The sequence below is a fragment of the Drosophila biarmipes genome, chromosome 3L (assembly GCF_025231255.1).
Source record: "Drosophila biarmipes strain raj3 chromosome 3L, RU_DBia_V1.1, whole genome shotgun sequence".
In the NCBI taxonomy this organism is placed as follows: domain Eukaryota; kingdom Metazoa; phylum Arthropoda; class Insecta; order Diptera; family Drosophilidae; genus Drosophila; species Drosophila biarmipes.
The window spans coordinates 14,394,345-14,415,706 of NC_066613.1; the positions used below are offsets into that span (position 1 = coordinate 14,394,345).

General features: G+C 43.4%; 1 protein-coding gene across 14 annotated transcripts in view; it reads left to right on the plus strand.

Annotated features, from left to right (window-relative positions):
- LOC108028361 (collagen alpha-1(XV) chain) overlaps positions 1–17,431 on the plus strand; it is a 58,889-nt gene extending 41,458 nt beyond the window's left edge. For 6 of the 14 annotated variants that reach the window (XM_050885821.1, XM_050885822.1, XM_050885825.1 and 3 more), the window contains 15 exons: positions 642–788; positions 3,961–4,074; positions 6,594–6,839; positions 8,361–8,438; positions 8,551–8,797; positions 8,970–9,047; positions 10,184–10,341; positions 10,417–10,509; positions 12,755–12,877; positions 13,413–13,439; positions 14,028–14,042; positions 14,398–14,528; positions 15,046–15,225; positions 15,281–15,514; positions 16,025–17,431. In XM_050885821.1, coding sequence (XP_050741778.1) covers positions 642–788; positions 3,961–4,074; positions 6,594–6,839; positions 8,361–8,438; positions 8,551–8,797; positions 8,970–9,047; positions 10,184–10,341; positions 10,417–10,509; positions 12,755–12,877; positions 13,413–13,439; positions 14,028–14,042; positions 14,398–14,528; positions 15,046–15,225; positions 15,281–15,514; positions 16,025–16,118 — 1,965 coding nt within the window. In that variant the 3' untranslated portion in view covers positions 16,119–17,431. The remainder of the gene's footprint in view (positions 1–641; positions 789–3,960; positions 4,075–6,593; positions 6,840–8,360; positions 8,439–8,550; positions 8,798–8,969; positions 9,048–10,183; positions 10,342–10,416; positions 10,510–12,754; positions 12,878–13,412; positions 13,440–14,027; positions 14,043–14,397; positions 14,529–15,045; positions 15,226–15,280; positions 15,515–16,024) is intronic. The other 8 variants (XM_017100141.3, XM_017100150.3, XM_050885824.1 and 5 more) reach the window with 5 other exon arrangements.
- Positions 17,432–21,362: the final 3,931 nt, after the last annotated feature.

The window sequence follows — 21,362 nt, forward strand, 5'->3', positions numbered from 1 at the left end:
TCAACCCACCCCTTCCAAAAAACTGGCTCCCACTGACCCCACCCCAAAGTGCCCCGCCTTAACCACCCCAAAAAGGCTCTTCCAGGCCCCGGTGAAATATGGCAAGCTGGCGCGCATACCGGAAATTCCAGCGACAACTTTGTTGCCCCACTGCTAATCCCCTAACTAATAGCAATTAATTTAAAGGACGGCGATAAGCAACAGCTACACAGTCGAACAACAACAGGAACATGGCCGTGGCACGCAAATGGCTCACAGCGTGACCATTTTGCATAAGATTAAGAACATCGGGAGACACATATTTTGTGTACCCATCCATGTCGCCTATTGGAATGTCGGGAGCCCCGAGCCCGAAACCGAACCCCAGCCCAAGCCCCAATCCCCAATCCCTTAGGACACCCCAGAACCGAACCACATGCCACGTAGATTAATGAGCTCGGTCTAAAGCGCAGCGATTATGTAAATCGACCGCAGCCAGTTGGGAACGCCAAAAACTCTAGCTCCTTGTAGAACCGGCCATGTAGACGTAGATTTGTAGCCCTAAGGAAGCAGGACACGTTATATGCACGCCCACTAATGTGATTTATTTCCCTGTCGCTGCCGGCGACGTTTCTTCCCCCTCTCCTCTTCCATTTATCCAGGGAGCCACCGGAGTGCCAGGAGCCAGGGGCGCCCGGGGGTCCGAAGGTGCCCAGGGGCAGAAGGGCGAGCCAGGCGTCGACGGTCTGCCCGGAGTCGTGGGTCCGCCGGGACCACCGGGTCCGCCTGGTTTGCCCGAGAATTACGATGTAAGTATCCCAAAGCGAAGCATAACAGAAAACAATTTGAATTAACTTACGAGTCTATATGCTAAATTACGTCTAAGCGGGCTTATACCAAGAATTAATTTGACAATTTTGGAAGGGGGGTTTCAGTTGGAATTCATTTCAAGGTTAAGCTAACTTTAAAGATTAATTTAGAAAAATTAAATAACTTAAAATGTTGAAATAGTTGGAAGCATAATATAATACTTTTTTATAAGTCCGTAAAAGTACTCCAACATAACTAAATTTTAATAAGTTTAAAATCATCCGTAGGACTTGTAATATTTAATAATTGCCTAAAAAAAGATTCACTTATAATTTTTGCTGGTAGAGCCAGTTGGTTTTTGTAAAACATATTTAGTTTTTAAAAATGATCCACTGAAACCCTCAAAAATGTATTTGGCTGGCCCAAAGTTGTAAGTCTTCAATATAACAGATATAATACCTTTTTTCTTTATATTTATTTTAAATTAAAAAGTAAAATTATTTAAAAAATATTTATAAATTTCACTTAAGCAATATCTTTTTATCTATAGAAATAGAGAAAGGGGGTATTCAATCTTCGGCTAGTCGAAGATAATGTTATTACAAATTATCCTGACTTTATTTAAACTTAGCCTTCGATCAAAATTGCACCTTTCACATTGGGCAAACAGGGGCGTGAGATGGCTTCTGCAGTTGCTGGATGTCTGGGCCCGTTTCCTGCTGTCCGTATCCTGGCGGCCGCATCCTGTCGTCCGTATCCCTCCGTCTGCTCCTCCTGTCCGTCTGCTTTTCAATCACGCACATCTTTATGGATGGCGACTGGCCAAGGTAAACGTCCGTCGTGTTCTACAAGCCGCACAATTTGCCTAAACTAATTTCCTTCCTGGCTCGCGCAGTAACTGTGAAAAATTACCACCCTGGCGGCTCGTGGCGACACGCCAGCTCCAGTGCCAGATTCAAGCTCGGAATCTGATTCCGTTTCAGATGCCTGCCCAGAGCCAGAGTCTCCCTGCCAGGAGCGGGCACGTCCAGAGGCCACCATTGTCGTTGTCGCGAATGCCACAAATGGCCTATCTCAGCTAATAATCTAAAAACCGCAAAGGTTTCGCGGAAACATCTCCCGGCGAGGCGAAAGGGCCGAAGCCTAAGCGTCTTGAGCACGCGAGCCGCCGGTTCTAACCCAAATTTAAGTGGAGTCATCGTGTCGACGCTGAAGTCAAAGGGGGTCTACACTGGGAAAAATTATGATACTTTTTAAAGTGGTTCAAAAAGTTCAAGCAAACTGCTGGTTTCCTTAAATGTTTTAGAAGGCTTTCCTATGAATATACATTTTGAAATGCAACTTTTTTATCATCAAGGTTTATTTAAAGACAATATTTCAACCATAGAAAATTTTAAAATTGCCATTTTCCAGAAAATCTTAAATTAGGGGGACTATTTTTTTGGCCAGACAAATTTTTGTTTGTTGAATTTCAAAATAAGCGGATTAATCTTAGGAAACTAGGAATTTTAAAGCAAATTGATATGAAGTAAATAATTTTGAGAGGTAATATAGAATTTGTATCATTAAAATCAAAAGTCTTCCTTAATTATGTTGATATTAGGAAATGGCTCCCTTGCAGATTTGTCTTTTCCGAAGAGGTAATTTTTAAAGCAATGGAATAACTCTTCGTGCAGTTGTAGTCCTTAGCAGACCCTTTAGGCCGCAATGGGCTCAGTTTTCAGGGCTCCAGATTCGGGTGCCGCAGGCCGCATGCCACATGCCAATGTCGATGGCGGTGTTCCAGCTGGTGGCAATTACCGTTATCAGCGCACGGCGCGCAGTTCACGCGGTTAAATGCGGCAACACGCACACAGATACGGATACACAAACACAGATACAGATACAGGCGGTCGCCCACACAAAGGCCAACACATCACACATCCGCACCGTTGCCACTTTGAACCCTTTCATGCAAGAGCGAAACTTTTCTTTTTGCCGCTCGGCTTTATCACCGCATTTCAACGCCGTGTATAGCCCGCTTTTCTTTTTCCTCTAACTGATGGCGGAGAAAGGAGGAGAAAGCCCCGTAATCATTATCGCACTGTTACGTTTATGAAAGTGTCAAGCTACTTGTGGTCGACGAGGCGGCAGTAAAAATCAGACAGCCACTCGCCCGTCGGCCCGCCCATTGTTTAATGTCGGAGGGTTTATCATCATTATCATCACCCCAGAGCCGGAGCCTTTTAAAAGCTTTCTGTGGGTGTCATACCCTCTGCGTTATCCTTTGGCTACCAGGACTAGGGATACATGGCTTAAAATTAGAGCATATATTATAGAATAATACAATAAAAAACAGAAAAAAGTATGGTAAATAATGAGATTCGCTCAACAATGTTGGAAAGTACATCTAAAATTGGTAGGTCCAACATTATTACAGGGTATACAATCCGCTTTAAGGTCCAAATCCAGCAAAGACTTTGTAAAGGCGCATTTGGAGTCCTTAGGAGGGAAATGCTTTTATGTTTATTAGAACGGCTTTTGATTGTTGACACGACTTTCACTTTGTCAAATGTTTTTCCTCAAAAATCCAATTACCCATGCCAAAGTGCCCAAATGCACGACTGTTTCCCCGTAAAAGTTGCAATTTTGAAACGTTCTTTGATTTGAAACCAGTGAAATCATCTACTAATACGCTTTAATTTCACGCCCATTGCTCTATATTATTGTTAAACGTATATCGTATGCAAAAAATTATGTATTCTTGTAACCATCAACACATAAATAACAGATAAATTGGAATCCAACCAGGACCTTCAAGGTATAAACATTTTAACAATTTCATTTATGTTCCCACCACCACCACCACTACTTACTCGTTAATAAGACAAAAAAGGTTTGCCCGGGGTAAGCGAATGGCCACAGCCCGTAATGGACTAGAACCACTTGGCATCATTAGCCACGCCCCGAAATCTGAGTGGCGGTCCGCCCACCGACGAAAAAAGATCATTAATCAACTTTCCGCCGTGTGTTTTCGGTATTCGGGTTGTCCCTCGTCAAAAAGGGCCGCCTGCTGTGGCCAGGGGAAAAAAGAGATCAGAAAAATGGGCTCCCGACTACATGTATCGAAAATAAATTGTACAACAAGCAAATATTTAACAAATTACTATGCCTATACACATACCCGCACAGGAATCCCTAATGGTCAACTCGATGGGCTCGTTCCGGGGCACGACGCAGCCGGGGGCCAAAGGTGTGCCCGGCGAGAAAGGTGATGCCGGCCAGAAAGGAGAGCGCGGCGAACCGGTAAGTCACGGGGGCAAGTCTAATAAATGGCCCGGGTTATCCTTAGACCTCGTCCCTAGATCTATCCACTTCCCCGGTCGTTCCTATTTGAGTGGGAGTAGGTGTAGGCATTATAAAGTGTTGCTCGAGCCCTCACGATTGTTGTTTCAAATATGCCTACTCGTATAATAATTTCTGCCCTATTGACTACTCAATTGATTTTGAGGCTTCTTAAAAGGGCAATCAGGCCAAGAAGCACAAATGAGCAAACAGGCTGCCACGATAATTTGCTGTTGGCCATGGCAATAATCGTGTTTGGCAGGCTGTTCTGGAGCAGTGGGTTGAGAGGTTTGCATATACGGCTTGAGATTAAAATGTGTTTTGACAACATCTCTCGAGTGTAAAACTAGAATAATAATATGTTCATTTGGCTACATCTTTTTAAAATCATTACTTAATATGGAAAATGCTATGCCCTATCTGTGATATAAGTTCATGGATGTTTGGATATATTTCTTTTAATCCAATAGTACATGATAAATTTTTATAGAAACGCAATAAAAACTCTTAAAACCAAAAAGTTAGCTTTATGATTACACTAAAAATTAATTTTCAAGAAGTAACAAAAAGTTTATTTATTGATCATTTAATTATATAGTTAAGAAATTATCCTTTTTTAAGACAATAAGTACTAAAAGCACAATTGGCGCGCTGTTTAAATCTATTTAACATTTTATTACCCCCTGAAAAGAAATATCTAGCCAATAAATGCCAAACGATTAACCCCGTGAAAGGATAAACGCCCCAACTCGTAAGTTACTTCCTTGAGTTCCAGCTAAATGGTACCCAATTTGATAGATAGTAATAATTCTTTGGGGGCGCTCGACTCCAGCTGAGTTCCCAGATTCACCCCCTTTCCCGGAATTTCATATTTATGGCATCGCAGTCATTTGTGCAGGAAATACACAATTTGGGACATAAATTTCTATCAGCAGTTGGCCCGAAATGCGTCACTTGAGACGACGACCATGTCTCCAGATTTCTCGTCCAATTTGTGTGCATTTATAGACCATTTGATTTTCAGTGGATGCGAGGGGACCCACACGGCACACATCCCCCTCATAAACTATTCGGTTTCGTTTCTTTTCACTTCTCGCTCTGGCATTACTTTCATAATAAGTTTTGGCCATTCGGGGAGCTCATCCTGCTTAGGCGACGCTTACTTCCCGGCCATTACCCAGTAGCCTGTACCCTGCACCCTGTATGCCATTTAGCAGCTTAGTAGGGGCGGCTTTGCACCCTCGGACACCCTCCTTTAGGGGATGCCCTACCCCCTACCTTTTTCTTTTATGCGCAACCTCAAAACTTAAATCTGCCAGCCAGGGCCGGCGTAATGTGCTGTTGTTAGTCTGTTTGTTTGCTGGTTTTTTTCCCGGCTTTGGCTTTGGGTTAACCAAATGATTCCGAGTGCCTCTCACGTGGACTTCCGGTGTCGCAGATTACTGCTCCGAAATTGCGCCCTCGACCTCTGATATACATAAGTAATATTTATACGGCTTGTGGCAAAGGAATCTGGCTCAACGAGGTTGCCGTTTTTAAGTAGTTTCTCCCCACGGAGGCCGCACCCCGAATTAATCGTGCGTGAAATAAAAAGAAATTATGCAAACAGCCCAGGCCGCACACACACATTATGAAAAAATCGATAGGGTTTTTTATGACAAATTTACGCCCAATTTGTCAGCGAAGCGCCGAGTATATACTCGCACACCCCAAGCTATTGCATTACAATTTTCGGGGAAAACTAATATGGAAATTAGCATTTTAAACGTATGAATACACGCACAATTAGCCACGTTTCATTAAGCCCCAAAACAGGGGATCTTGCGAGACAGCCTCCGGAGCAGTCGTGTGTGTGCGTTGCCTTATTAATTATTCATTAGTTGGTATTAAGTTGGCGCTACGGAGCCGGGTCTTCGAGGGCCCAAGGAATAACAGCGGCCGGATCAGCCTCCGCCTGCCCAAAAACAGCCAAAATCCAGCATCCCAACAGCCAGCAGCCAGCGCGTGCGAATTTATGGCGCACCATTTAGGGCGCTGATGATGTGGAAGACGACGACTGCGACGCTGCTGTAGATTGAGATTAAGATGGAGGTGGAGACGGAGACGGAGGAGTCCTGGGAAGGCACATGTAGACGGGCTTCCCAAAAAGGCACAGGGACCTCCTCAGCCGAAAGGAATATGGTTTTGTGTTTTCGGGCTTGTCACCAGGCGGCGTTGCATAAATTTCGTGAGTGTGTGCGGCATTTCGGAATTGATTTGATTTCAAAATGAGTTTGAATTGAATTTTTTGCTCGCTCGTCGACAAAACGTTTGAAATTGAGTTTTACGGCCAAATTAGGCGAGAGCTGCTAGGCCCCCCATCCCAATCCATCCCAATCCCAATCCCTATTCCCAAAACTTTCCCCCTGGGCATATGTATCCGTATAACACAGGACCGTAAATCATTTCACACACTTTCTTTCCCTTCAACCGAAAAACAGGGTCACAAAGGTGCACACGGGCCCAGCGGCTCAAAGGGTGAGCCCGGCGAACCGGGAACTCCCGGACTGCCGGGATTGCCGGGTCAGGCCGGACAGCCCGGCGGACTCGAGGGCCTGGCCAGCGTCAATGGGACTAAGGGCGAGAAGGGCGAGAAGGGCATGCGGGGGCGCCGCGGCGGAACGGGAGCCACTGGACCAATTGGACCGCCCGGAAAACCCGGAGCCATGGGCGATATTGGACACTCGGTAAGTGAGAGGAAAAGCGGGCGGAGAGGGGGACAGAGAGAGAGACCCGGCCACTCGCCAACTTTTCCATGCATATTCATGAGATTGACCAACTTTCACATGCTTTCACCCATTCCGGCCAGAAGCGTAGTCAAAATAAGTTCATGGCTGCAAGGGAGTGGGCCGTGAAGCAAAGAGAATGTTTTAGAAATGGGAAAATATCCATCATATTTTTTAAATACCACTTATTTTACAGTTACCAACGTATCAGGAAAATATTTACGTTTTTAATACTTAAAATCTTATATTTATATAAGCTGAAAACAATTTCCACAAAAGGTTTTTTATTTGTAGTATTAGGTATTAAGCAAGGATTATAAAACATTTTTAAAAGGGATCAACTGATTAAAAACAAATATTTTTATCAGTTTCTAAAATTGCCACATTTAAGACAGAAATAAATATAGTTATATTTTTCCCTTTCAAAATTAGGTGTCTAAAAGTATGCAACAATATTTTTTCACTGAAAATTATAGTAAACTAATAAAGTTAGAGGATTATACTTTATTTACTGCATTCTTTTAGGCACCTAAAAAGCGACTTTTAAAAACTCTTGTGATTTCCGTGGCACACCCATTACTACGCCCATGATTAAGGCTGCATTGCTGTTGCTGCTGGAAAAGTTCGCAGACAAACAGATATTTTCCGGCCGCATTCGCGATCTAGACAATCAGGGCACCCAAAGAGGTTGAGACGCAGAACGGAAGGACCCAAAAAAGAAAAAAGAACAAGCGCAGCGGAATAAACTCAAACGAAAAGTATTTTAAGTGCATTTTCATCACGGTTATTCAGGACGCGGCAGTCAGCGCATCGCATCGCACGATTCCAATTGCAGTTTACCCGGAATTTCCGCCATTATTCGGCAATAACAACAGGCTAAGCAGAACTTTCCCTTTGCCAGCGAGTCAGAGTCACTGAATTGAGAGGCAGGCGCGTATCCTTTCGGTGTCCTTTACCCGGCATGGTGTGCTTTCTGTGCCAACTGGCATCGTTTACCGCCCGAAATCAAAATCGCAGCCACGTATTTACATGAGATGCTCCTCCAAAATGGAAAGGGACCCGGAACTTTGGCTCAATTGCCGGAACGGGCGGAGAGACAAAAACGTTGCCACCGGAGGAGAATTGTTGCACTCCGGAATGGCAAAAGTTTCCCCCTCTTCTTTTTTGGCCATAGTTCAAGTTGCCCCGTTGGAGGCAAGTGCTCCTCACGAGGCATCCATGTGGCGGCTGACTTTTGCTGCCTTTTGGCTGCCAATGATCTTATAATTTGCTCTCAACTTTCCCACTTACGGGCAAGTGAATGTGATTCCTGCCGGCCATCTGCAAACTTTGCTACGTGCCACCATAAAGGACATCATTTTCATAATTGAAGCGACCTTAAACTGTGAAAAAACACTGGTTGACGTATTATCCTTTCAGCTTAATGAAAGTTCTCTTATTGATTCCCTGATTTTCATGGGCCTTTATTTAATTGATTCACAGGGCCGCCCGGGAATGACAGGACCCAAGGGTGAGATGGGTCCCAAGGGACCAAAGGGCGATTCCGGCGGACGCGAAGGGGTAAGTCAGTGCCCAAAGTCGATGACAAGTGTACGCCCCGTCTGGCGGCAGAAAGTTGATGGATCACCGGGGGCTTACGAGATATTGAAACTGGGCTAAACTCGCTTTGCAGATCAAGGGTGAAAAGGGCGACCGGGGTCAGGATGGTCGGGATGGCCTGCCAGGACCTCCTGGCATACCCGCCACCGGAGGAGGTGATGGCGACAGCAGCGGCGTGCAGTACATTCCCATGCCAGGACCTCCAGGACCGCCGGGACCACCAGGTCTGCCGGGTCTATCGATTTCCGGACCCAAGGGAGAGCCCGGCATGGAGTTGCGGAGCAGCTTCTACGGCGATGCCTCCTACTACGGGCGACCAGGTGAGCGAATCCTTAAACATACTCTGCAAAACCGTTTGTAAATATGTCACTTGTGAGCTTAGTTAGTGGTCAGTATCTGTACATAGCCTAGCATTGTCCTATCCAAGAGCCAAACCTAACTTATCCAACCAATATCAATCCATGTCATTTGTACCGTCTCCTGGTCATCAAGGAGCGCGCTCATCCTTAGACGAACTCAAAGCACTGCGAGAACTGCAAGATCTTCGGGATCGGCCCGATGGCACAGCCGGTAATCGAACTACTAAACTAAAACTAAAACTACAATCTTCAATCTCAACTCCATCCACCAGATTAGCAGTAGTATGAATGTTGCATGACTTTCCGTAGAACCAGCTAATTGCCCTCAGTTCCCAACACTCGTTTCCTTCCCTCACACATCCTTTCATGAACTAGCTTCAGCTCCTTTAATGGGCGGTGAGTTCCACATATTTGCACATCATCATTAACTCATTTGCCGTTGATAGAGTACAACGTGTAAACATTTTCTTTATGCGCGTATTTTCACACCGTCATTACTTTTCCTCCGCCAAAAAAAGAAGTAAAAACCCCCGACTCATGGCCCACACACAGATATTACATATTTCTGTTACCTGTAACCTAAAAGCCAGTATTTGGCATACCTTGGCGAACTTTTGACTTTTTCACTCAGTTTAGAGAATAGGTGAATGTGCAAATGAAATATTAAAGCGCACCTTTCCACGTATGCAAATTACAAGTCTATGTTCATTATTACAAATTTTCTTTTGCAAATAAAAGGCATATTTATTTATTAAATTCAATTAGGTCAACCCATTAAAGTTACTGTTACAAAAATGGAAAAGACAAAATAAAATCTGCACTTGATTTTGTTATAAAATATTGTATATTTAATTTAGTATCATATATCAAATTGCATGAAAAAAACATTAATGAAAAATATATTCATAGAAACATAGAAATTTGAAGTTTTTAATTAGCGTAAAATTTGTATAAATAAGTTTTTAAAGTTATTTTTCTACAAAAAATTAAGCAAATTAATGGAATAATTCATACCCTTAATATTTAAATGGTCCATGCAACTAATGGACTTACTACCTTTTTACTATCAGTGAAGTGCACAGGCTGAGATAACATAATAATCATTTTTGGCTTCCCAAGTGTAGAGAATGGACTTACATTTCTAATTGCTTGAGCTTGATTTACCTGTAAATTGCAATGTAGGCTGTTACACTTAAAACATATTCTAATTAACGAAACGACTTAAAGCACACGCAAATAAATATTCCCACACTTCCGTGAGTGATGAGTTAGCACATGGAAAAAATCAAATTTTAGTGAATGCAGGATACCGAACGATGTGCCATAATGCGTGAATTATCCTTTCAGAGACTCCAAGGCAGGCAGGACACACCCATAAGCACGATGGAACCCTGGGCCTGAATGGCGGCGAGGAGGAGCCCTACTTCTCCGCCTCCTCATCGAACATGAACATGAAGATTGTGCCCGGCGCAGTCACCTTCCAGAACATCGATGAAATGACAAAAGTGGGTGGCGATTGGTTAAATTTGGCCATTGCCATGTATTTTTAAACTCTTTCAATTTGATATACTTTTTCGCAGAAATCTGCCCTCAATCCGCCGGGCACGCTGGCCTACATCACCGAGGAGGAGGCCCTTTTGGTTCGCGTCAACAAGGGCTGGCAGTACATTGCGGTGAGTTCTGGCCCAAAATCCCCCGCTTTTCGTTTGGTTCTGGGTGGGATTTGATTTCTGGCTCCTAAGCAAACAGAGGGAATTTCGGGTGGCGCTTTTAAAATGCCAAATATGACAGGCGCTGAGCCCGCCGGCGGGCGGTTTATTATTTTATACAGCCCGCTCCGCCGTCTGTTGTTCCATTATGGCCATAAGCTCCTCCAAAAAAGGGAAAGGGAAAAATAGGAGTAAAACAAATGCATGCACAAAATAGAAAAGACAGGCCCGGCCAGAAGATGGTATTTGTCTTCGGCTCCCCTGCTTATTTATTTATTTATTTTCCTTTGCCTGCCATAAAGTGAGATTCCTTGTATCGGCTCATTTTTTATTTGCACATTAAATGTTGCAGACGCACTGACTGATTGCCTTTGGATTGCCGCCCGTCACATGTGTGTACTTGTGTGTATCTCTGCGTTATTCAATTATATTGACTTGCGCTTGGCCCTCCACTTCTGCCGGTTAGGGGTCACAAGGATACAGGGAATATCCAGGGAAATGTGGCATGTCAGTCAGTCGGGGGCCCAAAACATTTATGGATGGAACATAAGACATGCATCGCTGGATAAGTGGGCAGTCTGCCTCCTTGGAGCCATAAATTCCTTTGCCAGATTAAAAATAATATTAAACGGAAATCGAAGTTTTATTGTCGTTCCCTGGACAATCCTCTGAAATGCCGACCGCTGCCACATGCCAATTAATCTCGGCCGGCCTTCAAGGTGAACTTTCGCCCTGTGCGATCCTTTTATTGCCCAATTTGCTTGGGTCAGCATTTTGCGAAGACCTCTGAAGTCGGCAAAATTACCCACTGAATTGGGCGATTTTTCAATAGCTTTTTAAGCACCAAAGTGGCCACAATTTCGCCTGCTTGTTGCGTCATTGAAATCATAAAAAAATGGCAAATGAAACCCAAGCGAAGGGAAACTAGTGCCTCGATTGGGCCAAAGTGTACGAAATTCGCAGAATTGGGGAGCTGCAAAAAGCAGCTCGAGATTCGATTTCCGGTTCCGTTGTTGCAGGGCACAAAAGCCGGCACAGCAGGGCTGGCCTGGTTGTCCTGGGGGCGTGCAGAAGGCCTCCTGGCTCCCAGTTCCCTGTTCCCAGCTCCTGACTCCTGGCAACTGGCATGTGCATAAGGCAACACGGAGTGAAAACGAAATCTCTTGCCTTTGACGGCGGCATTTAAATACTTTTGACAACAAAAACCCGGCACAGGACCATGAACTGTCAGGGTGCGCCGAGTAATATGGCAAAATCGGGCCAAAGCAAAGGACCCTTTGTTGGCGAAATCTCGGCGCGTCGGGGAGTCAGGAAGTTGGCTGCACAGAAAGAAATAATCTACAAATTCTTTAAAATTTAATTTGGATTTTATTTGTTATTTATATATAAATATATTTGTTATAATATATAACAAACCTATTTTACATTTATACTTTAAAAGAATTGTAAGGTATCGTACTTTCCTTCTTTTATACATATTTTGATAGTTTTTTTTTGATACAGTGATGATTAGTAAAAACTTTTACATAACTAAACAAAATCTAATTGAATTTTTGAAATTGATTTGAAGTTAATAACCATATTTTAAAAACTTTAATAAACTAAAAAAGATTTTGAAATTCCAGGCTTTTATTTTTAAGATGTATTTCAGTCAAATCTCTTTATTTTCTAGTAGTGTACTTGGGTTCCCATTTGCATTTCGCATTCGTCTGGGCGAAATACACAGCTGTCTGCCGAGATACCGAGATGGTAGCTCGGCTCCAGCCTAATTAGATTTCAGTACACGAGTCGACTACTTAAAGTTCAAAATAGTAATTAAAACTTTTGTCAGACGACGTCGCGCATTATGGCTGTCGAAAATTTGACCCTAATACAGTGGGGAAGAGCTGGTCGGGAACGGAACTCCTGCTCCGGAGACTGGGACTGGGACTGGGACAGCTACATATTTTCCTACACGTAATGCAAATATTTGAGCAAAAGTTTCAATACAACGCTGATTTCATCGCGTAGTGGCTGGGCTGGAGAGCTCGGCTGTTTGCCTTCTGTGCCCGCTGAAATATTAACTACTTGAAAGGGTCCTCCTTTGCATATTTGCCCGGAGCTCTTGTTTTATTAATTACGAATTCGTCAAACGCTATTTGTTGTCGCGGCGCCTTTTAATTACGATTCCACATTTAATTCCCGCTTTGTATGCTCCGAATCCTTGCAGCTGGGAACCCTGGTCCCGATAGCCACGCCCGCCCCGCCCACCACGGTGGCGCCATCGATGCGATTCGACCTGCAGTCGAAGAACCTGCTCAACAGTCCTCCGCCCCTGATCAATACGCCCACGGTGAGTGATGCGATGGTGATGGCCATGGAGATGGCGAAATTGTCATTATTTTTCTGCACTTTCTGTTTCTGTTCCCCCACATCGCCACGCGGCGGGATAATGACATTGATGCCGGGAAAAATTAAGAGCGCTTCGAATGGAAATCAGGAGCCCTAGTTGGGATTCCCTTTGTGTGCATTAATTGTACTCGACTTTGATGAGTTCACAATGAATTATTGATGGACCGACAAGCTCTGACATTCATGTTCCCCCGCCTGAATGTCATTTTCCGCCGAGAGTCGCTAACAAAAACATATAATACCCTGGAGAGCTGGCGAATTATGGTTAGCTGTTTACCAAAGCCTTAAAAGTATCTATGAGATTAACATAACTATCCATGATTGGCCATCTCTCAAAGAACATCCAAGAATTCACCACAGACATACACACTACTTGTTCCTAATTTCCATCATGAACACTCAGTGAAACGAACTGAAGCCAATGTTGTCGATATAACCTACTAAACTTATCTATAATTAATTGTCGTTAAATGCAGTTTACAACCGCGCCCGAATACGAAACGGTAATTAAATCCATAATATCGCAATCGTAGTGTCAACTAAAAATTAACAAAAAAAAAAACAAGAACAGGAACGGGTGAATTCAAAATTGCCAACTATTCTTGCACACACTCGTTGAATAAATAATTTGATTTTGTTTGCTGGCCAATGAATGAAATATTTCTAATTAGCGAAAATTGCATTTGAAGTTCTGTTGTCCCGGAACAATTGGTGTAGTTTGATTTCTGCTTTTGTCTGTATCCATTGGTCCGATGGAAACCCTGTTCTTTTGCCTAGACAAATAAGTATATGTTTAATTCCATTTCCTTTGTGTGTTTCTGTGTGATTTGCTTTTTTAACTAGACGCTTCTTGATTGAATTTTGTCCATTTTGCTTTGGGTAATCCACGAAGCTTTGTTCTCAACGATTCGCAACCCACACGAAAGTCAAGAATGTTGAGAGCTCCCTTCTATGTGTCGGTGTTAGAATGCCCAGAATTTCCATTTAGAAATTATTAAAATACGAATATTTTTGTCCCCCGTCGAATGGCTGCGTCTTCAAACAAAATTAACGGAATCGAAAATAAAATGAAATTAAAATCGCATTTCCAGTGGTATCCGCGAATGGTGAGTCCCCCATCTCCCTGCCCCTCAATTAAGCTGTGTAGATCCGACCTTTGAGCTCCGGCCCACGTTGTTATATATTTTTATGAGTGCTGTTCTTTTTTGTGCCCCAAGGTTTTTTGCATTTTTTTCTTGTTATTGTTTCCTTAGAGCCCCGACAATTATTTGAAGTATTTTACTATCCATTACTCCTACCCATCACTTTTCCCGTAGTCTCTGGCCCCGCGGGGTCTACTTGCCGGCGACCTTTGTTAGACAAACAATTCCCGGCTATTAAATTCTGTATTAATTAGATCTTAAAATGCTTGACATAAATTCCGCATTAATTTCATGCCATATTTTCCTGGATCCGAAATAGCTGCGCGTGGCGGCGCTGAACGAGCCCTCCACCGGCGACTTGCAGGGCATCCGGGGGGCGGACTTCGCCTGCTATCGGCAAGGACGCCGGGCAGGCCTCCTGGGCACCTTCAAGGCATTCCTCTCCTCCAGGTGAGTACTTCGCACTGGGTACCTGCTACCCGGCGAGTGTGTCTTATCTTCCTTGGGGTTTTCCACGCGTATTAGGTCTCCTGCTATCCCGTTTAGTTATTAAGCATTTTCCACCCGCAAATCCCGTCCAGCACTGAGTACTTTCCGCCCCAATGCCCGACGTTGCTCATACGCCACGTTTCCCGGCTGAGCCGACACTTTGGGAACTCATTAGTTGCCGCATAATCTTGATATTTGAAGCGAGGCGAATGCGAGAGCAAAGGCGGAAAAAGCGCGCCCGAAAAGTATGAAAACAAAAGCTTGTGAAAACAATTTCGTGCAATTTATTTACCGAGTACTCGGGCAACCGGAGGGGGTTGGGAGTTTTCCGAGCGAAAAACATAAATAAATAAGCGAGCACCTGCCCTTCAGACATCTTTTGATGGCAGTTTGTTTGTTCGCGTGTAATTGCCGCTCGTATGGCGGCCATAACTTGTGCGCCCATAAACGGAATGCTTAACTCTCGGCTCGTTTACAGGGTTCAGAATCTGGACACGATTGTCCGCACGGCTGACCGGGATCTGCCAGTGGTGAATACCCGCGGCGATGTGCTCTTCAACTCCTGGAAGGGCATCTTCAATGGCCAAGGTGGCTTCTTCTCGCAGGCGCCACGGATCTACAGCTTCAGCGGCAAGAATGTGATGACGGATCCTTCATGGTAATAATGGTAAATCATATTTCCCAAATTCGGTAAATAAATCTTGTGATTTCAGGCCCATGAAGATGGTCTGGCACGGCTCGCTGCCCAATGGAGAGCGCTCCATGGACACGTACTGCGATGCCTGGCACTCGGGCGACCAGCTGAAGTCGGGCTATGCCAGCAACCTGGACGGGCACAAGCTGCTCGAGCAGAAGCGCCAGTCCTGCGACGGCAAGCTGATCATCCTGTGCGTGGAGGCCCTCTCGCAGGACCGCAAGCGCAAGAAGCGGGACCTCGACGGCAGCAGGTACTCACACGTTTCCTATTGATTTGGCATTAACGTTTTATTACTCGCCAACTTTGCTCATTACCTCTGTGGTAATAAGCACTTGAGCACTGTGGGAAAATATTTTACATTTCACATACATTAGCTTAAGCTGTCATAAATTCATATACAATCACAGTATTTGAGAGGTATACATTAACATTGTTCACATAGTTTAATATTAAGAACATTTGACCCAAAGTTTATTTACACAGGATTTGAGAGCAAATGTTCTTAATTCAAGAAAGTACTTGAATTTACCATAATTATTATTATTGTTTCTTTAATGTTCTAAACTTTTTCAAAAGTTCTAACCTAAAAATAATAACCATACATCCTTGAGATACAAAAAATATTTTTATTATAATATTACTTGTTCTAAAATTCAAAGCAAATGAGCATTCAATGAAATTTTTTTAAGTTCAGGACAAACATTTTAAAATTGTATATGGCATTTTTCAATAGCTATATTTTTCTGTCTGTATTTACCAGCTACTACAATAGTCGCAGTCCCGGCGAGAGCGAAAGTCTGGAGTTCCACTCGGAGGACGAGTATGCGGCGCATCTAGAAAATTTACTGCTGTAAGCGGAACCGGAAGGAAGAAGAAGCGAGTCACACCAAACCATTCTCATGCATAAAACAAAGCAAATCACAGCACACACATACACACACACACACACGTACATTGAATGTAAACGTAAATCATGGCCATGCATATAATCAGCGAATTCCAAACAAAACCAAAAAGAGAATACTCAGACGACAGATGGACGTTGCATATAGATACATACTTATATTACCCGTACGCAAACACACTACTCGTAGGTAATGTCTAATGTACTTCTACACGTTTGTCATAATATAGTGCATACCTATAGCTATATCGTGGATGTGTATGAGTGGTACTTTATGTTCAGGACAAGGCGAAGGCAACGCAAACAGCAACAGCAATTTTTTGTACAAGCAGGAAAACGTATTCGTAGTTTGTAATCTGTAATCTGTAATTTGTAACTTACCGATACCGATAGCCGTAGCCGAAGTAATGTAATTTTTGTAATTACGCAAGCTCACCCCGAAAGACCCGAGACACGCCTACGCAATACTGGCCAAATTAGTATCCTACCTAGCTCGTATGCCAATGCACCCGAGAGTCTTCACCGGATCCTGTATATGCGTGTATAAATGTGTATTTTTGTCAAAAGACTTCTAGGTGTGTGTACTATATAAGGAGAAGCCCCGAGTGGCTACGATACGATACCGTTTTTAACTATCGCATGCCCCTTCTGCCCCGTCTATATACACTTCTATATAGGATATATGTTTTACGAGCGATTTCTACTCCTACCGCAGGCCTGAGATTTTCTACAGCGCAGCCCGCGAAGCCCACACAATGCTCGTAATCGAAATCGCATTTTTATATGCCTCAGATGAGTAACGTCATTGAAACTATAGCGTAGTCCACTCACACACATAAATTCGATTCGTAATTTATTGTCATTCGATAACGAATACTTAACTAAATTCTAATTATAATTACCGAGCCTAGTTAGTTACACGTAATGATAATTTCTTTTGCATTTAACCAATGCATTTGCAACTACAACATTTGTAATGTAATTAAACGTAATTGTAACGACAGTTAAGGTATTAATTTAAAACAATAAACCACAAAGCAGAACACAGATGCGAATGGCGCGGGAGCCAGCCGCCAGGTGACATTATATAGTACGATTAAAGTAAAGTATATATATTTAGTGAAATCAAAACTGAAGTGCAGAACAGAGCCCTCTAGTCCTAAGTCTAAACCGTGGAGAGAACAGCGAGAGCATAACAGAGGTACATAATAGCATAATATGATTGGATAATACGAAACAATAAAAAGTAAACTATCAAATGCAGCACATTTCGTTTCATTTTGCATTTTAAAGAGGGGAGAGCAGTGCAATTTTGAATTTAATGCACATGAGGCCATCAGGAAAAATGGCTATCGACTGTTTTTGTTTCGGTCTTCAAATATTAATACCCATAAACACGCAGGGAAATTTCCGAGTGAGTCGGCTTTTCCCCCGTGGATCCAGGCGCCATTGCTGTCTATCTGCATTCGAAATATTTTATGTGGCTCATACATTTTTCACTAAATAAAAAATATTACAAATTCATATACCTGGGCAAATGCCAAGAAATTACTTTGATCAATATTTTTCATTTAAGTCGGAATCAATTTTCATTTCCGCCCAGAGCCCGGCAACAAACGGTATTTGTGTGTGGGGGAAAACAAAGAACATTTCACCATTTCCCTAACGAATGTCTATAGCACGTTCACCTGCGTTTGTATCTGTATCCGAAGCTCTATCTGTATCCGAATCTGTATCTGCAGCCGCAGCCACATTGATGCTTGTCTGGGCCGCACGTTTGATAACCAATTTAAATAATTTTTCACTTGAATTAAAGCAAATGATTTCAAACAAAAAGAGCCACGCTGCTGCGAAGCTCGGTGGGGCCATTGATGCTTTATGAATTTCAATGGCAGGCCAACATAGTTTCCGGATGCGGATTTTGCTTCCCAGATACAGATACAGATCCTAATTCAGATACTTGGGAGGAGGGGTGCGTGCCCGCTGTCAGGCAAATAAACAAACAGGCCAAGAAGCCGCCGAGTGCCAACAGTTGCGATTCGGTTTGGGATTGGGACTGCCAGCCGCAATATTATCAGGAATCTGAAGGGGGAACTTCTGGAGGACCACGACCACGACCAGCACCGCCACTTAGGCACAAGGCAATCAAACCAGATGAGCGGGATGAAATTTTAATTTAATGAATGAGGCGGATCTGTTGTATTAGTTGATTAGCTGCGAGGCCGAATCAAGTCTCAGCCTGCGCGGAAAAGTTCCAACTTCTGAAACGGGGGGCTCAAGTATTTAGAGTTTTCAATTATAAGCCTTGCTCGAGGTCCCAGGGCAAAAAAGTTTAAATTCCGTGTGCGGCTGACAATGTCATTCATCATAACACATTTAGCCGTGAGCTTATTAGATTCCACTTTTGTGCCCAGGCGCATTTACAAGTTTTCCCAGCTCCGCCTTTTTCCTTGGCCCTGTTCTGTTTTTTTTAGTTATTTTCCTTCTTTTTTTGTTAGTGAAAGCAGAGAAAGCACACAACAACTTTCCCCACACACACACATACGAGGCCAGCATCCGTAACAAGTTTGCCAAACACACCCACTCGCAAGGGCGTGTGTACATATGTCACGAGTGAAAACAATTTATCATTTAGCTTATCAAGACGCGCGGCCTAACGTCCATTATTTTGCGGACGCTACGCAGAGAATTGTTTTTTGATGATAGCCCCCCGTTGTAGTTCTTCTGCGGGAGATATGTAGTATGCTGGGGGATCTTGGGGGTTCTGTAGGTGAGCTACAAGAAAATGGCAAATGCGTGAGAAATGATTATTGTTCTGCCCGCATGTGATTTACAATCTATCATAGCCATTGGGAATTTCGAGTTACGCAGAGTTATGAATGGGTTCTAATCAGAACAGATGGTACCGAGAAGGATTCCTTCCATTACAAAAAATATAAATGTGAATAACGATATTATTAGCTTAGAGAGTCGTTTATCTTTTTAGGTAAACTGCAGATTGTGTTTCCTAACCTCCTCTTCCCACTGTATTATCCCCGGCATACAGTTATTTATAACCATTTCCATATACCTTTCAGTCAATACAAAGACCCCATAAAAGAAATGCATACTTTTAAATAAGCTTTTTGTATTTTTTAATAGCCCAAATGCTGGCGGTGCCCAAGACAGACAATTACGGCGAACAAATAACATGGATGAATATACGGCGGTACCGGGCGGGTTAAGGGCTCGCACGGCCGACTCACGTGTAACTAAAAACCAACAATTATGCATGCCAAACCGCAGAAACCGATGCCACGCCCACAGCCCACAGCCCACATCCCGGAGCCCTCGCGACGTCAACATAGCGGCGACAGCGACAACGGAATCGGAATTTGCATAACTTTGTATGAGATTCTTGCAGCGCAGCCATGTCGAGCCACAATATCATTCATACATGCATGCAGCTCGCAGGCCCAGCACTCGGAAAAATAATCTACTTAAAGATCATTCTGATTTTTCAACGAAGTTTTAGGATCCCTATAAGCATGATATGGTGTAGCACCAACGCATCGGCAAAAATGAGTTATTGGACATCAAAATATATAATTAGGTTATTTTATTATTCTTCTCAACACTATTTGTATTGTAAATCTAAGAACCTAAGGAATTTGCTGTTAATTTTTTTTTTTTTAAATTTTATAATTTTATAATTCCTTTTTACTGAAGAATTCGCGTTGTTATGCTGAAGAATTTTGAAATTACTTTTGTGGTTAACAAGAATAAGTGTTCTGGTTCCCCTTTTCCTGAATGTGAATATATTTAGAGGTTTATAATATAATTTTTACTCACTAAAATTTCTTGACCATGAGTATAGTTTAAAATCTGTATTTTCTTCAGTGCACCCACACAGCAGGGCACGTATACACTGGCAGACAATGTCAGTGAGCCGTCAACATTTCAACTTGTCGGGCGAGCGGTAAAAGCGTGGCAGGGGCCGGGGGCGGTGGCGTCGGTGGGCGGGGCAGGGTCGTGCCGTAAAGTCGAAGACGTTGCCCCGGGCTGCCACATGGCCTACCTTCAATTTGTCCGTGTGCCCCGCCATCCGATAACCACGGAGGTACCGTGAGCTCCAGAGCCGCGCGGGCTATGCAAAAACCCGCGCTCAACCACAACACCAGCTTTTGTTGCATACTTGGCAACTGCGTTGCCGGCAACGTATTATTTCAGTTACGTTTTGCGGAAATGCAACTGAAAACTTGCAATTTGTTTGACGTTTCGGTATTTTTTCGTATGAATTTATAATGCCCTCGACTTCAACACCTGTCGTTCGCCGTTTCGTTTGTTTGCCTGTTTGTTTGGTTTGGCTGGGTTCGGTTCGGTTCGGTTTGGTTTGCCAGGAGTTTGCTTTCTGGTTGCTGCTGATTTATAATGCATGCGATCCTCCTCCGTTCTGCCCTGTGGCTTATTGATATATCAGCGGCATCGTGATTAGGCGAAAAGTCAGGAAATGCCTAGGGAAGTCCGCGTTAGCTGCGAATGTCTACACACATGCGTATTTATGTTATGCCGCCGCAGTAACACACAAAAGGTAGCAACTTTTAATTGAAAAACTTGGGCACTTACAACTTGCAAGGCAGCGGTGGTGAATCCCCCTCTCCCACCCTCTATTAGCAGTTGCACGCGTAGGTGTGGGCGTGGCAGTGTGGCAAGTGGCAATACTGGCATTGTCGCCGGCATTACTCAAGTTGTTAGCAATGTTTACAAACACAATAAGCAAATACACCAGCGATAGCGGCACCACCAGGAGGTGCACAGAGCCAAAAGAACTTTCGAAGTTACTATTCTACTATGAAGTTGTGTAGATTTAAGAGCTGTTTTCCTCCGGAAAGGGAATCCGAAACCGCTCTTCTAGATTGCATAACTTGAGTTATTGGGCTCCGCTTTTAATGTGGAATACCTCTGTGAGTTTGTGGTGGAATTCCCTAACGATCTACATTTAAATATTTCATTTTGAAGATTGTCGAATTTTTAACCTATATTTGTGTCCGACTTTCCATAATTCCAATGACTTTCAGTACAGGGACCGAAAACTGAACTTCTACATTTCATAACTTGCCTTGTTGGACTCCGATTTTGATGTGGAATACCTCTATAAGTTTGTGGTGGGATTTCCTAGCGATCTATATTCTCATTTATAATTTAAAAGAGGGTA